Source organism: Pan troglodytes, chromosome 16, assembly GCF_028858775.2.
Source record: "Pan troglodytes isolate AG18354 chromosome 16, NHGRI_mPanTro3-v2.0_pri, whole genome shotgun sequence".
Classification (NCBI taxonomy): Eukaryota; Metazoa; Chordata; class Mammalia; order Primates; family Hominidae; genus Pan; species Pan troglodytes.
In genome coordinates this window covers 93,214,027-93,231,223 of record NC_072414.2, presented here as the reverse complement: position 1 = coordinate 93,231,223, position 17,197 = coordinate 93,214,027, and the positions used below count along the sequence as shown (strand labels likewise).

Here is a 17,197-nt window from a genome sequence, read left to right as displayed (position 1 = left end):
AGGTACTTGGAATAGATGCTTGGTTTTAAGGGTTTTTCCTACAGACTATGTTCCTGAATGGGAGGATTCAGTATCACTGAGGTATCTCTTCTTCACAAAGAAGGGTTAGCTGTTACTTTAACACAGTCCTCATCAACATCGCAACAAAATTAAAGGAATGCAAGGAAAACCTATTCTGAAAGAATGGGCACAGATAATAGCTAGAGGAATTCTGAAAAAATGAATGCAGGTGTTTAACTGTGTTTTTTAACTATAATAAAATGATCTGGCACTGGTGCTGGAATAGACCGATCAAGGGAACAGTACGGATAGTCCATTAGTAAAGCCACAGAGATATGCTAAGGATAGCGTTTTAAACTGGTGGGAAAAGACTGAAGTGTTGAATAAGAGTTATTGATAATTGGCCAACCATTTGGAAAGAAAATAATTATCTTGATGCATACACATAAAATTAGAAATTTCTGTCTGGCAGAAAACATCATAAAATTAGAAAAATATTCCTGTAATCCCAGCACTTTGGGAGGCCAAGGCAGGTGGATCACGAGGTCAGGAGATCCAAGACCATCCTGGCTAACATGGTGAAACCCCGTCTCTACTAAAAATACAAAAAATTAGCCAGACGCGGTGGCGGCCGCCTGTAGTCCCAGCTACTCAGGAGGCTGAGGCAGGAGAATGGCGTGAACCCAGGAGGCAGAGCTTGCAGTGAGCTGAGATCGCACCACTGCACTCCAGCCTGGGCGACAGAGTGAGATCCCGTCTGTTAAAAAAAAAAAAAAAAAAAAAAAATTAGAAAAATATTTATAAAATATTTTGGACAAACTCAAGTGATTCACAAATGGCCTTTTCACTTCTCTCTAGCCCATGGGTTGGAAAACTTTTTCTGTAAAGGGTCAGATAGTAAATGTTTGAGGTTTTCTGGTCTCTGAGACAACTACTCACCTCTCCCATTATAGTGTAAAACAGCCATGGAAATTATGTAAATGAGAGGCCGTGCTGTGTTCTGACCTCACTTTATAAAATAGGCGGTAGGTCCTGGCCTTAGTTTGCTGTCCCCACTCTGCCCTGTTTACATGTTCAGTTGAATTGAGTCTTCTGTTTCATGGTAGTTAAGAGGGCTGTTTATTTGGCTGTTATATGAGGCATCCCATCCTGTCCCCATTTTCCCACCACCCATGAAGTTATATTGTCCTGCTTGCTGGTAAATATTTAACAACTAGTGCTCTGGGGGAAATTATATATAGATATTGACATATCACATAAGTTCATTATAAATTTTACTGATATAAAGGATGTTAGCCAACAATTTACAAATAATAAAATATACACTGCTTGTATTATAAATTCCATTTAGCCAATTGATTCTCAGAGACTGCTTTCATTGATTTTTGCCAGATTCTGGTTCCGTAACCAGCCGATGGCTGCGATGCGTGAACAGTTGTCTTTCCAGCGTGAATATTGGGTAATATTTTTACCGCAGAAACAACAAAGACATATGTCAGAGCTTCATTCACTCACCAGGGATGGGAACAACTTCCTTGCTAAATTGGAAAATAATTTTCAAATACTGAAAGAATATCTCTTCAGTTTTGTATGCTGTTCACAGTGTAATACCTACAGACACGAAACACTTTTAAGTTATACCTGCAGTATTAATGCTTTCTCCATCACTTTCTTAAGTCCAGAAAATCAGCAGTAAACCCAGCCCTTGTTGGTAGCATTTGTCGATTTCCGTATGGGAATATCCCGCCATGGCCGATTTCAAGCTGCTCACGTGACGTCGCTGAAGACGGGTTGGTGAAAGGGGGGTCCAGTAGCCACCGTGAGAGAGTGCTTCCCCTGTGTAGATAGGACAGATGCGAGTAACCCCGAAGCACAGATAATGACAAAATATAGTGAGATCATGAGGAAGGGGCAATTTGTGAATATTCACTACCTTTGTTTTTAGTATAATTTATTCAATTGTAAGCTTCTATAATTTAATGTTTAATAAAGACTGTGTTTAACAACCAGCTCACAAAGATTCTGAAAATGTTCACAATCAGTTCCGTTAAGCCAGTGCTGGTCGGCTGCAGCGCACCACTGCATATTGGGAATTGAACGGGTAGAGAGCTGCCTTTCTCTTGGGACGAGCGCACTTTAAGGGGAGCGTATTCATTGCAGGACCAAGGCTCAAAGTGCGCTGCTCCCCACCCGTCCCAGCTCCTCTTTATGCTTGTGGGGCCAGCCCCTCTCCAGTCCTCCCCAGGACTATACGTCGCAACCAGGCGTTCTTTTTTCACTGGCCTCATTCTTCCCAGGGCCGGCTCAGAGGCCCCCAGGTCTACTTGCCATTGGTTTAACTGCTGTTTAATAAATCAAACTATTTTTCTGACTAAATCTTGCTTATCAGTAAATAGTGATCATCTGAATTCTCCATATGCTAAAAAGTCATTTTTCCAAGGGGTAAAATTAAAGTAATATTTGGCATAAAAAATTCTAATACACAGGCAGACACCTTTATGTCTAATATCTCAACTGTAGAGGTTAGATAATCACAGAGTGCTATACTGTGTTATAGCCTTAATATGTAGAGTGCTTACAGATCACTAAGAAATATTTAAATAATATCACTAAATAGGCCAAAATCCTGAAAAGCAATTCGTAAAGAAAACATACAAATAACCAGTAAACACAAGATATTCAACATTTGTAGTATCCAAATAAAATATAAACTAAAGGCCAGGTGCGTTGTCTCACGCCTATAATCCCAGCACTTTGAGAGGCCGAGGCAGGTGGATCACGAGGTCAGGAGTTGGAGACCAGTCTGGCCAACGTGGTGAAACCCTATCTCTATAAAAATACAAAAATTAGCCGGGCATGGTGGCGTGCACCTGTAATCTCATCTACTCGGGAGGCTGAGGCAGGAGAATTGCTTGAACCAGGGAGGTGGAGATTGCAGTGAGCCGAGATTGTGCCACTGCACTCCAGCCTGCGCAACAGAGACTCCGTCTCAGAAAAAATAAAAATAAAAAAAATAAACGAAAACACAAGAAGGCAAAATCATGATAGAAAGCCAACAAGCAGCAGTTGCAGAGATGGTAGAACAAATGTGTGAAACGAATCTGTATGGCACTCTGCACTCGGGGCCACGGAGTGATGTGATTTAAAGAGCGGGAATGCAGGGGCAGAGGAGCCCGGGTCCCACGCTGGCTGCACCGGTGATGGGCTGGGAGACCTGGGACTGATGACTCCCTCATCAGCGTCTTACCAGCACCTGGTGGACATGAAATTTCTCACGCAGCCTGTGTAGGTTGTCACAGAAGCCCAGGCTCCTCTCCCCTCTCCCTACCTGCCGCTGCAAGTGTGTGTTTTACCACAGCCTTTAGGAATTGGTCCATTTGCTCTCTGGGAAAATTCCAGCCTGGAGAAGCTGGTAGAGACCTGCCTCCGTGCCTTTGAGGAAAATCAAATTGGCTGTGACCTCTGCAGAACCCAGGAATTTGGAATTCACTGAATCCAGGGTTGCTGCGCTGGAGGCAAAGCTGGGTTGGCTGGCCCTAAGGGAAAACTCTTCTGACTTTTGAACTCAGCAGGTACATTTCTATTCTTCCTTTCTTCTTCTTAAGCAACACTTTTCCCAAGAAAAACAAACAAAACTTTGCTAACCAAAAGCTTTGTGTTGAAACTGCCAGGAGGAGATGATAAGCCAAGCATTGCCTTGGCTCCTCAGGACTTTTGCAGGCCCCCGGGGCAGAGCCATTCAGGAAGTTCCCACAGGGCTTGGCTTTCTTTGGAGCTCAGCCCAGTGCACCTGACTCTACCCTGTGCTTCTGTGGAATCCCAGCTTTGGTTCTGTCCTTCCCAGAAACCTGAAAGTTGAAGCCAAGACAGGATCAAGGAAGGTCTAGTCAGAACTGTGGTGCTTTTGCCAAAACTTGCAGAATAAGCTATCGGGGCACAGATCAGTTACGAAAACCAAATCTGACCCGCTATCCAGGCGACTTGAGTGAGAGGAGCAGGAGGGTGGCGGGAGGAGACCAGGCTGCCGCAGACACTGGAGCCCCTGAACGGGATTTGGACCTCAGGGTGGTGTTTAGGGAGAGCCCAGAGCAGAGCAGCTGGCAGGTGTGGTCTGAGTTCAGCTGGCCGCTTCCTGGCCTGGTCACGGAACCTCTCAGTCTCTGTTTCTGCACGTGTGTGATGGGAATAATAGTGTCTACTTCAACGGGCCTGGGGAGATTCAAATGGAGGAAGGTTTCATATGAGCAAATCCTTTATGAGGAGTTTCAAAGGTTTCAGGATTACGATCTTTGTCCATAGTGCCTATAACATCAGAAACACCAAGAAGTGTTTCTTGATATTGAGCTTCCTTGAAGCCAATTACACATGTCAGTTACATATCGAATTCTGTAGTTCTGCCCTTGTGCTGTGACGGTGTCTCACGAAGGTGCTGCTATACCTTTGGAAGACTCCAGAAAGCCCAGGGAAGCAGGTTCTTTTCAAACATGATAGTTCACACTTTATACCTCGAAGCATGTATTTTGATGACGTTTTACTCCGCAAATGTCACACTGGCCCCACTGCGTGTCTCCCCACACTGGCCCAGCCCTGCTGTCGTCAGGCCTTGCCTCTTGCCCAGTAAAGAGATCTAGCCCTCACTTCCTTGCCTCGGCTCCCCCAGCCTCCCCCACAGTGAAGCCTGGGCGTTGGAATGGCTGCTGACGTTCCCACCGGGGAGGAGCGGCGGAGGCGTAGGGGTCCGGTCTGACCCAGCAGGACCCCGGGGGGGGCGGGGGTTGTGGCTTTTCTCTCCACTTCCAGGTGAGGCTTGGCATCAGGCCTCCCCAGCATCTGGCTGCCTGGAGGGGGCAGGTAACACAACCCAGAAGGAAGGTTTACCCAATGAAAGACAGGACATAAAGTGTATGCCCTTCCTGTCTGAGGGCACATTGGTCTCACAAGGCCTGTTTGGAAGACTTCCCCTGGCTAAGCAACCACCCCGTTTCTTTGTGGAGCTGCAGCCAGCTTGAAACACAGCTCCTTCCATTTGTCAAACCCGGGCCCTTCCTCCTGCTGCCCTCCACTCCTGTTGCCCTGGGATTGCACCTCCCAGTAAAGCTTCAGCCCATGGGCTTCGCTTCAGTCCCTTGTTTTCCAGGGAACCTGGACTGAAACACGTGTTCAGGTGGCAGATTGAACAAGAGCTTTGGTAATCTCTGTGAAATACTGCAGAGGGACAGATGACCACAGCCACCACATTTAGAACTTTGGCTGCCTTTGGAAGTCCAGAGCTGGATCTCTCAGCTCCCGCCCCCAGAGGCTCAGCACTTTGGACGTGGCTCACAAGCAGTTGTTGATCGACTGCATGAATGCGTGTGCGTGCAAGCATAAACCTTGTTTAAATCAAGAGCTTACATAATTTTAACCAGTTCTGTCTTCAGCTGTACATACTCAGTAAAATGTTTAATGAAGGGGAAGAAATTAGTCTCTTCTGTGTGACCATGTTTTCCCTTTATTCATCCTAAAAAGTTCCATGAATTCTTGATTTCCTTTCAGTGGCCCTTTCAACAATGTCTTTTTTCCCAAGAGCATAACTGTTCTCATTTTATTGCTAGCCGTCTTGATCTGTGTTTTATTGACATCTGTTTTGAGCTAATCTTCATTTCTAAGATAAGAGTTGAGATTTTGCAATCTGTGTTCGATGGCTCAATCTATCTTGTGCTTGATGCTAGAAGGGAAGACAGATTTAAAGCACATGCCTTCTGTGCCGGCTTTCAAGTTTGTCACTAAACTCTCATTTCTGGAAAGTGCAATTATAGAGTATCACTCCCACTTCCTTGGAAACAGAGCTGAAGAACTTGGCACACTCTCCAAACAGTCACCATACACACTGTTGTCAAAAAGTTCCATTTTTAACCCCATTTGGATTAATATTGCAGTCAATCTCTTTACCTCCTTTTCTCTTTCACGGGGCCGTGACAGTGACGCCTTTCCCCAAAACTCTCCTCGTTTGAGAAAAAAAGAAGTATGTATCCCCACTTATCTCGGGGAGAAATGCCGCCAACTGCTGCTGTGCACATTTATGAATCACAGTATTGTTTAGTCGGTTCTGTATCTCCAGTAGAAAGCATAACAAAAAGATGACCTTTGTCTCACCTCATAGCTAATTTTTGCAAATAAAATACTAAACATTGATGAAAATGAAAACGACAGATCTGAGGAAGAGGGAGAGCTCTCTTGAAACCCCTTTCCCAGGTTTGCCCTCAGTTTTAGGAATGAGGTACGCTTGGGCATTCCTGCTGCCTGCATGGTTCGGCATTCTGGCAGCCAGGTTCGCCCCAGAATAGATAAGTGTGTTTGATTTTCGAACATTTGACTTTATTACTTATTTCCAGAAACACTTCATGTTCAAACTGTGTCTCTACAGGCATTTCTACTTGGTCTTTTTCTCCCCTGACATTTCACAGAGTCCTAACTGTGCTGCATGTATAACTTGGTCTTTCTTTTTGTTACTTGGATAGCAAGCATGTTTCTATGTCATTAAATATCCTTTGTAAGCAGCATTTTATAGATTTTTATAATACTTCACCAACAGAAGCACCATCATTTATTTAAGCATCTCTCTATTGTTGGACATGTAGATTGCTTTCCATTTTTTCCTATTATGAGCAGACAGCTTGGTACAAAAAGCCTTCTCCTGAATTTAAAATTATTTCTTTGGGATTATTCACCAGAAGTAAAATTACTGGGATAAATAAGAGGTGGAAACCACAAATATGCCTGCCTTTGATACATATTGCCAATTTGCTTTTCGAAATAGTTGAACTGATTTGTAGTCTTACCAGGAGTGGGCAGTTCTGGAGGAGGTAGATGATACCCTTCCTTAACTTACATTGTGATCATTACTAACAAAGGTGAACCTTTTTTCAAATGTTTGTGCACTGTGTTTTTTCTTTTGAAAATTGCCCTTTCTGGCGTGGTGGCTCACGCTTGTAATCCCAGCACTTTGGGAGGCTGAGGCAGGCGGATCACCTGAGGTCAGGAGTTTGAGACCAGCCTGGCCAACAGGGTGAAACCCCGCCTCTACCAAAAATACAAAAATTAGCCGGTCATGGTGGTGGGTGCCTATAATCCCAGCTACTCAGGAGGCTGAGGCAGGAGAATCACTTGAACCCGGGAGGCGGAGGTTGCAGTGAGCCGAGATTTTGCCACTTCACTCCAGCCTGGATGACAGAATGAGACTCCGTCTCAAAAAAAAGAAAAAAGAAAATTCCCTTTTCTGTCTTTCGCGAGAGCGCTCAGTGTTGCTATCAAGCTGATAAGTATGTAGTCTATGTAAAATATTGGTAAAATATTGGTGTAATAACCCTGGGTGTGTCATAGTTCATATAAAATTTTTTTCTGGCCTGCTGTTTCACTTTTGACTTTTTAAAAATAATTTTAAATTTCCCCTCCAGAGTTTTGATAATTATTTCCTTTTTTAAAAAAGTCCCAATTTGTTTGATTTTATTTTCTTCATAATCTGTTTGCCTTTTTTTCAGTCTAAATATGAATGTCTCTAAAAAATAAATAAAAGATATATAAAACTTTTTCTAAGTTGCTAACAAATTACTCCAAAACAAAGTCAAGATCAAAATGTTAAAAGATGTCGTGGACTTTTATTTCCGACAACAGAGAAGACAAGTGTCTTGAAATCTCCCTCCCACAGAAAAGAATTTTAAATGTTGGTTGAAATGTTCACAGCCAAAGAGGTGAACAGAATCGTGGTCCGGCTTTTGCTTGAAGGCATCTGCTTCATCTGTGGAGCTCACCTAGCAGACCACATAACACTGGGACCTCAGGGGCACCCAAGGAAAGGAGACACAGACAAAGCTGTGTAACTAGAACCCACAAAACAAGTGCTTACAAACAAGTCCAATAACGTCAGTAGTTTCACTAAAGGCGTACAGACTCATTGCTCCCCTTGAGAGACAAAAATTGTCATATTGGATTTTTTTTTAATGTATTTAAAAATGTATTTGGGAGGCCGAGGTGGGCGGATCACTTGAAGTCAGGCGTTCAAGAGCAGCCTGGCCTACATGGTGAAACCTCGTCTCTACTAAAAATACAAAAATTAGCCGCATGTGGTGGTGTGTGCCTAATAGTAGTCCCAGCTACTCAGGAGGCCGAGGCAGGAGGATCACTGGAACCTAGAAGGCAGAGGTTGGAATGAGCCAAGATCATGCCAGTGCCCTCCAGCCTGGGCGACAGTGAGACTCCATCTCAAAAAATACAAATTAAAAAAAAAGTATTTTCTGTAGTGCCAGGTATATTTCATTTACCCACCAGATCCATTCTCCACTCCTCCACCCCGCAGACTCCCTTGCCTGTGGCTTATAGTTGAGTTCAGCCAAGGGGAAACTCCAGCAGGAGAGGAGGGAGGGAGGGGATATTTATTTATGAGTTAGTGATTCTCCAGTCCTTCATCAGCCGGCACTCCTCACAGTCATAGCTCACCCTTACCTGTGGAGCACTAGTCCCAGGGATCTGCACCGTCCCTTCTGGCTTTGCTACCCTCTGCTCGCACGCACCTTTGTAAACAGTCTGCTTATGAAAGCCTCTTTGGATCATCCTGTTTTAATTATGCTGTCTGCTTCCTGCTGGAACTGACTCTTATAACTATACACAGGCAGGATATCTAAAACTTAAGAAATCAGAAGAATTAAAAATAAAGTAGATGGGAAAAGATATAGTAGGCAAATAATAACCAAAAGAAAGCTAGTGTAGTTATGTTAACATTAGGCAAACAGAAATGTTATGGCAAAAAGCGTTATTGGAGCTTGGTATGTGGCTCTGTGTATCTATCAATATGTAGAGGGTCTATACATATTGCTAAAAGGTTTAGTTCCGTTCTAAACGTTCCACCTCTAATCTTTTATGCAGTTTATAACACAGCCTTAAAATACATATAGAGCAAAAACTTGTTAAAACTACAAAGAGAAAATGGCAAACTCACACAGGAGGGAGAGATTTAGCATACCTCGGATATATTTGATAGATAAAACAGCAAAAATTCATAATAATAGAAGATGCAAATATCTCAATTGACAATTTAGGTCAAATGGACATATTGGAACACTGTGCCAAACAACAGAATAATACACCAACTTTTTTTTTTTTTTTTTTTTTTTTGAGACAGAATCTTGTTCTGTCGCACAGGCTGGAGTGCAGTGACGCAATCTCGGCTCACTCCAACCTCCGCCTCCCACATACAAGTGATTCTCCTGCCTCAGCCTCCTGAGTAGCTGGGACTACAGGTGTGTGCCTGTATTTTGTATTTTTAGTAGAGACAGGGTTTCACCGTGTTGGCCAGGCTGGTCTCGAACTCCTGATCCGTGATCTGCCCGCCTTGGCCTCCCAAAGTGCTGGGATTACAGGCATGAACCACTGCACCCGGCCAATACACCCACTTTTCAAACACGAATGGAAGATTTATGAAAATTGGCCACATGTCGAGCCATTTGGCAAGCTTCAATGGATTTCCAAGGATTGGTAGCATATAAACCCTATTCTCTGACATTACACTTAGTTAGAAATCAAAATCAAAAAGATAATTAGAAAGTTTCCATACATTTGAAAATTGAAAAATACTTCTAAATAATTTATGTGTTAAAAGAAAAAAACATAATTTATATTAGAAAATACTTAAAACTGGATGATAATAAAAATACTACATATTCAAATAAGGAAGATACAGCTAAAGCTGTAGTTAGACAACTTTATGGCTGTAATTGCATATATCAGAAAAGAGAAAATCCTGAAAATTAACGTGCTAAGCATCCAACTTAAGATGATAGAAAAAAACCAACAACATAAAGAATGAAGAAAGAAGGAATTTTTAAAATAGCAGAAATTAACAAAATAGAAAACAAACATATGTAGAGAAAATTAAAATGCCATAAGCCAGTTCTTGAAAGAAACTAATAAAATTGATAAACTTGTAAGTAGACCAAGGAAAAAGCTGAAACTATATGATTTCAGGAATGAAAAGCGCATGATTATAGATCCTATATACATTAAAATTATGTGACAAAGGAATTCTAAGTGAAATGAACAAATTCCAAGAAAAAATACAACTTAACAAAATTGACACGTTTACATAAAATTAAAATTGTCCTATTAAAGAAATTGATTCTATAATTTAAAAGAAAACTCAAGGCCAGAGCAATTTACCAGCAAATTCTGCCAAACATTTAAATGGAAGAAATAATGTCAGTGTTCTGTAAATTCTTCTAGATGGTAGAAAAATAGGGAAACAGTCCCCACTTTGTTGAATGAAGCCAGAGTTATTTATTTATTTATTTATTTTTGAGACGGAGCCTCACTCTGTTGCCCAGCCTGGAGTGCAGTGGTGCAATCTCAGCCCACTGCAACTTCTGCCTCCCAGATTCAAACGATTCTCCTGCCTCAGTCTCCCAAGTAGCTGGGATTACAGGCATGCGCCACCACACCCAGCTAATTTTTGTACTTTTAGTAGAGACAGGGTTTTGCCATGTTGGCCAGGCTGGTCTCCAACTCCCAACCTCAGATGATCCACCCGCCTCAGCCTCCCAAAGTGCTGGGATTACAGGCGTGAGCCACCGTGCCCAGCTGAAGCCAGTGTATTCTTGATACCAAATCCCAAGAGCACATATGAGAATGGAGAATTTTCAGCCAGTCTCACTCAAGAACATAAATACAAAAATTCTAAGCCCAATATCAAGAAAACTAAATCCAACAGTATTAAAAAGATGAAATACTCTGTTCCTCTTTTCCTGCCTTGTTTTAGATTAATCAAATATTTGTCAGCTTTCCACTTTATCTCCTCTATTTGCTTTTTAGCTGTACTTTGGTGCTCTAGGGATTACAATATGCATCCTTAATTTATTACACTTTACTTAGAATTAATATTGAACAGCTTTACACTTCTCAAATAAAAGGATCTAACAGTGTAATTCCATCCCCCTCCACTTCCTCATTTGTGCTGTAATGGTGTTGTATATTTTGCTTCTGTATTTGTTACAAACTCCTTCTTAAAACAGTGATATTATTTTTTGCTTTAAGCAATCTTCTTTTTTTTTTTTTTTTTTTTTTTTTTTTTTGAGACAGGGTCTTACTCTGTTTCCCAGGCTGGAGTACAGTGGCACAATGTCAGCTCACTGCAACCTCCACCTCCCAGGTTCAAGCAATTCTCCTGCCTCAGCCTCCCAAGTAGCTGGGATTACAGGCATGCACCACCGTGCCTGGCTAATTTTTGTATTTTCAGTAGAGACAGGTTTTCGCCATGTTGGCCGGACTGGTCTTGAACTCCTGACCTCAAGTGACCCATACACCTTGGCCTCCCAAAATGCTGGGATTATAAGGGTGTTGTCTTTTAAATAAATTAAGGGAAACAGCTGCTCTTCAGTGTGTTTACTGACATGTTTACCATTTCTAGTGCTCTTTATTCTTTCCTGTAGATCTGAATTTTCATCTGCTATCATTTCCCTTAGCCTGAAACACATCCTTTACCATTTCTTATCAAGCTGGGCTTCTGGCAAGGACTTTGCTCAGCTTTGTTTTCTTTGAAAATGTCTTTACTTCAACCCATTTTTGAATGGTATTTTCACTGGATATAGAATTCTGGGTTGGGAGTATTTATTCCAGCACTTTAAAAATACCAAATTTTTAGGCCAGGCATGGGGACTCATGCCTGTAATCCCAGCACTTTGGGAGGCCAAGGTGGGCAGATCACCTGAGGTGAGGTGTTCAAGACCAGTGTGGCCAACATGGTAAAACCTCATCTCTACTAAAAATACAAAAATTAGCCAGGCGTGGTGGCAGGCGCCTGTAATCCCAACTACTAATCCTAACTACTTGGGAGGCTGAGGCAGGAGGATCGCTTGAACCCAGGAGGCAGAGGTTGCAGTGAGCCGAGATCGCGCCACTGCACTCCAGCCTGGATAACAGAGCAAGACTTTGTCAAGAAAAAAAAAAAAAAAAACCCACACTTTTGGCCAGGCGCGGTGCGGCTCACACCTGTAATCCTAGCACTTTGGGAGGCTGAGACAGGTGGATCACCTGAGGTTCGGAGTTCAAGACCAGCCTGGCCAACATGGTGAAACCCTGTCTCTACTAAAAATACAAAATTTAGCTGGGTGTGGTGGTGGCACCTGTAATCCCAGCTACTCGGGAGGCTGAGGCAGGAGAATCGCTTGATCCTGGGAGGCGGAGGTTGCAGTGAGCTGAGATTGCACCACTACACTCCAGCCTGGGTGACTCTGTCTCAAAAAAAAAAAAAAATTGGGGAGAAGCACATAAATGCCTTAAAATTAAAAATATAAGTCAAAAATTCAAAATTCAATAGATATGTTAGAAGATAAACTTGAGGAAATCTCCCAGAAAATGAAAGGGTGGTGGGGGAAAGACAATAAATATTGGACCCAGTAAGAAATTTTGTTAGAACATTGGGAGGTGGGGGCGGGAGAGGGAGCATGTGAGTATGTGGAAGATAGTGTAAGAGAACTGAATTCTCAGCTTCCTAGGTGAGACATCACTGGACAATGTCTAACATCAAGAAACCAGGACATAGCATATGAGTATTTTTGTCTAGCAATGTAAGGGTAAATGCCAGAAAAATAACTCCAAGTGTTAAAAAGAGGTGGGGAGTCAGGGGGACTCCAAGAGGTAGAATGGAGTGAAGGAGGACTGCTTTCTTTGTTATAAACCTTGTAAGAGTTTTTGACTTTCCAGACATTTAATTTATTACTTTGGAAAAGCTGGAGCATCTTAAAAGATAGAATGACCTTATAGATGCCATTAAGAAAAGTGCTGTGTTGTCCATTGCACACACAGGCGAGCATTCTTTCCTGAATGGATATTTGTTTAGGATTCTTCGATCCTTTTCCTGGCATTTAAAATACCATCTTTCAGGGTTTTTGTGGCTATAGGAGCACAGGGAAGCCTTGTATCTCCCCTTTCCTAGCCTGGGTCTGAGAGTTCATGTGTGTATGTGTGTGTGCTCAGGTAAGTACGTGAGTGTGGGTGTGCATGTTACAGGTGCCTTGTGCACACATGTCCATGTGCATCCATGGACGTGTGTGTACATGGGGAGCACACATATATGTACTCTTTTTCTTATCCTCCTTTCCAAGCCATTCCTAAATTCCTTTTTACCTTTCTCTTACTGGCCATAATGTGAACTTAAAGTGTATTTTAATAATGTGTTCAATCTACTGAGTAAAGGTTGATATTTCTGTTTGTGTGTGTATACGTATACGTACAATATACACAAAAAATTACTGTGTGTATGTGTAATTATTATATATATATATGTATATTTATTTATTTATTTATTGAGAAAGGGTCTTGCTCTGTCACCCAGGCTGGAATGTAGTGTGCAATCATGGCTCACTGCAGCCTCCAACTCTTGGGCTCTAGCAATCCTCCCAACTCAGCCTCCTGAATGGATAGGACTACAAGGACACACCACCACGCCTGGCTAATTTTTCTATTTTATTTTTTGTAGAAATGGAGTCTCACTATGTTGCCAGGCTGGTCTCGAACTCCTGGCCTCAAGAGATCCTCCCACATCAGCCTCCCAAAGCTCTGCGATCACAAGCGTGAGCTACTGTGCCTGGCCCCTACACGGTATTTTTAATAATAGCTTTATTGAGATATAATTCACATACTGTGAAATTCACCCCTTTTAAGGAGTAAATTATAGGAGTATTCAGTATGTGAATTATAGGGGTGTTTCTGTATATTTTTATAAATGGATGGAAGTAAGCTTTTTTATTCCTTCCACCCAAACCTCTGCATTAACCTTTGTAACTTGAACATAGCCATGGGTGGCTGGTTCACCGAATCTCAGAAGGAAAAAACTTCCACTGGTGTTTTAAACTGAAACATATTTACGTGATTTTTCTAGGGCTCTCTTACTTCACTGTGTTTCAATTAAGGAATTTCTTCCTGCATATTTTAAGTATGGGGACATAGGGGGAGAATTAATTAAACTCTATATTGTTAATAACTTCTCTTACAGCCAAGAAAACCCAGGAATCCAAAAGTATTAGCTCAGAGTCCTTAGTCTAATAGAACTTTCCCCCACCCCTACTTGCTTTGTCTCCAATTGTAAATTTCCTTCACAGGGATTTTAATGCTTAACTCAAAATGCCAGGCATAGGAAAGCTTCATTATTGCTGGTACTTTCCTGTTGGCAAATTCAACCATAGTCTCCCCTTAATTATGGTTCTTTCTTTGCATAATGGGAATAATCCTGTTTGTTCATTATGAATTTAATTCATTGAGGGGAAATACTGCATTGAAGATAGTGAGTGGTAATAAATCCATTCGTTGGCAGCCTCAGTTGGCATTGAAGATAGTGAATGATGATAAATCCATTCGTTGGCAGCCTCGGTTGGCATTACCTGCGGATTATCCTCTGCCTGTCACAGTGACATTCCCTGGCCTTCGTTGTTGACATCTGGAGGCAGCCTGCTGGCAGTGCTGGCCCAAGTGTTTAAACAGGTGGATTTGTGATTCTTCTACAGGCTCAGGAATCTGATGGCAAAAAATTTGATGGGGCATCTTTTAAGACCCCCTCCTTTTAGAAACTAAGGAACTCATGGTGCTAGTTGGGTTTGTACAACAGTAAACTTGAACAGGCTTGTAGAGTACCTTGAATAGTAAATAACACATTCTTGCTAAGTGGTTTGCCGAAAGCAGGGTCAACATTCTAAAATCTGACTGCCTCTGGGTGGCAGTTCTGTTGAGTGTAGACCCTGCTCTGGCCTGGGGTGTCCCTGGACACATCTGCCTGTTCTTCCTCCTTGCTTCTCCTGCACCCATGTGGCTTACCTTCCCAAAGAGAATGTGGCCTCTTGGGGGTGACTGAGTGTGGAGGGGCCGGCCTGGGGAGCCTGTCCTGGCACAAGTGCTGCTGCTGTGGGGGGCCGACACTGTGGACGCTGGACGCAATGAGAAGAGGTGGATGCCTCTTGAAAACTAAAGCCTCCGAGAAGCTCATTCCTGTGTGTCTCTGCCTTAGTCTGTTATCCTAAGTCACCCGTAAGCATCTGACTCTCCTGCCTCAGTTAAGCTTGGGCTGTGGTTTGGAGAAGGGACTGTGTAGAGGGGGTGATTCTTATCAAGGAACTGATTTGCCCAGGTGGCCTGTGGTCCCTCGCCTGGGTATTTTGCAGTCAAGCCTCATGGGACACCAAACACTGTGGTGGGATCATGTGGCATTGCCGTTCATGATAGACGTAAGTTTACAGTTCATGATAGACATACAGTTCAAGATAAGACATTAACAGTGTGGTATCACCTGACCCAGTGGTTCCACTTTGGGGACTCTATTGGGAAAAAGTAATCCAGACTGCATCAAGTAATATTTCTGTCAGATTTATGTATTTCAAAAAAGGGAACTGGACTAAACGTTCTGTCATAACCTGTCATAAGAGGTTGTTAAACAAATGGTCACTTTCACAGGGTGAAGTATTTTGCTGTCAAAAAAAAATGTTTTAACAGATTCATTCATTCAGCAAACATTTATTGAGTACCTACTGTGTGCCCAAAAGTTGCTACACACTGAAGCTAATGCACCAAACAAGAGAGACATGTTCCCTGCCCCGTGATGCCTCTAGGCTGAAGGGAGAGAAAACAGTGAACAAGAAAAAAAGTAACGTCGAATGCGATTAACATGATATAATGCTAAGTGGAAAAAGAAAGAGAAAACAGGGTGCTGTGTGTTTTCAACTATGCAAGAAATACACTTGCATAGGAAAGAGCCCAGGAGGAAATATGCCAAAAGAGTTATAGGTGATTTATTTTTATTTTTCTTTAAATATCTCAACATTTAATAATTTTTATTCTAACTAGGGAAAAAGTAATTTTAAAAAAGAATCACACTTCAAATTTATGCCATACACTTTATGCCATAGGTATGGAATTCTCATTTTTACGTCTTCCAAAGGCAGGAAAACCAAAGTGACTCCCTTGGTTGAGAAAGTGAAAAAAGCATTTAAGTACTAGAAAGGGGAGATAGGCCAGGTGCAGTGGCTCATGCCTGTAATCCCAGCACTTTGGGAGGCACGCGCATCACAAGGTCAAGAGACCAAGACCATCCTGGCAAACATTCTGAAACCCCATCTCTACTAAAAATACAAAAATTAGCCGGGCATGGTGGCGGGCGCCTGTAGTCCCAGCTACTCAGGAGGCTGAGGCAGGAGAATGGCGTGAACCCAGGAGGCGGAGCTTGCAGTGAGCCGAGATGGTGCCGCTGCACTCCAGCCTGGGTGACAGAGCGAGACTCCGTCTAAAAAAAGAAAAAGAGAGAGATAAATGTCTCCAAAATTACCATTGTCTAAACCTTAACCTTAGGTCAAGTGTCACAAATCGCACCTGTTAGAAAAGGAAAGGTCTCTTTTGGAGGCACATGCAGGAAGGGGTTGCTTTGGTCCCACTGCTTCTTCCCTGCTGGTGTTTTTGGAGCTCCCAGCTCTCAGCTCCGCAGGTTGTTAGCTCAGTGCCTGGCCCCTCATAGGCTGTCATGAGTATCTTGCAGATCGAGAGAAAGAACAAAAATACAAACCATGTGTGAGCAAAACACCATTTCATTCCACTGGCCCTTGTTACAAATGCAGCTAAGATCTGCTTCTATGCATCTTAGACGTCTCATCCCTTGTTCCTAGCAAATATCTTTGGTAAATTTACAAGTTTATAAATTGCTTTTAATTTTATCAAATCAGAAATTTGTCTTGCTCTTAATTATATGAAAAGGATGCTCAGTTTCTCATATAATGAGAGAAATGCGACGTTAACCTTTCTGAGTTATCGGATTGGCAATGTAAGCCATAGCTGCAGGCTGCAAGGGAGCCCGTTCCTTTTGACGTGTGACATGTGACGTGTGACGAGTTTTACGTCTAGTAATGTAGCCTACAGGTACACATGCACACAGCTGAAATGACGTGTGCAGTAGGTTTCCCTTAATGGACAGCTCCTATGTGCCAGTCTCTAAGTGCTTTACCATCATGAAGTCATTTAATCTCCAAAGCAACCCTGTGAGGTAGACATTTGGAGACGTTATTATTATCCCCACGTTACAAATGAGGAAACTAAAGAACAGAGATGAAGTAATTGGCTAGCAGGGGCAAAGCCAGGTTCCAGACCCTGTTGTTCCAGGGCCCTTGCTCTGCTCACCTCAAGTAGTTGCTCCTTA

At 42.6% G+C, this 17,197-nt stretch overlaps 1 protein-coding gene across 7 annotated transcripts in view; it reads left to right on the top strand.

Moving 5' to 3' along the window:
- The window catches only part of PCSK6 (proprotein convertase subtilisin/kexin type 6), a 198,027-nt gene that overhangs the window by 143,257 nt on the left and 37,573 nt on the right, over positions 1-17,197 (top strand). The window contains exon 15 of one of the 7 annotated variants that reach the window (XM_054667241.2): positions 5,138-5,207. The exons of the other annotated variants lie outside the window; for them this stretch is intronic. Coding sequence (XP_054523216.1) covers positions 5,138-5,192 — 55 coding nt within the window. The 3' untranslated portion in view covers positions 5,193-5,207. Of the gene's footprint in view, positions 1-5,137; positions 5,208-17,197 lie in introns of those variants that run through there. 7 annotated transcript variants of the gene reach the window in all.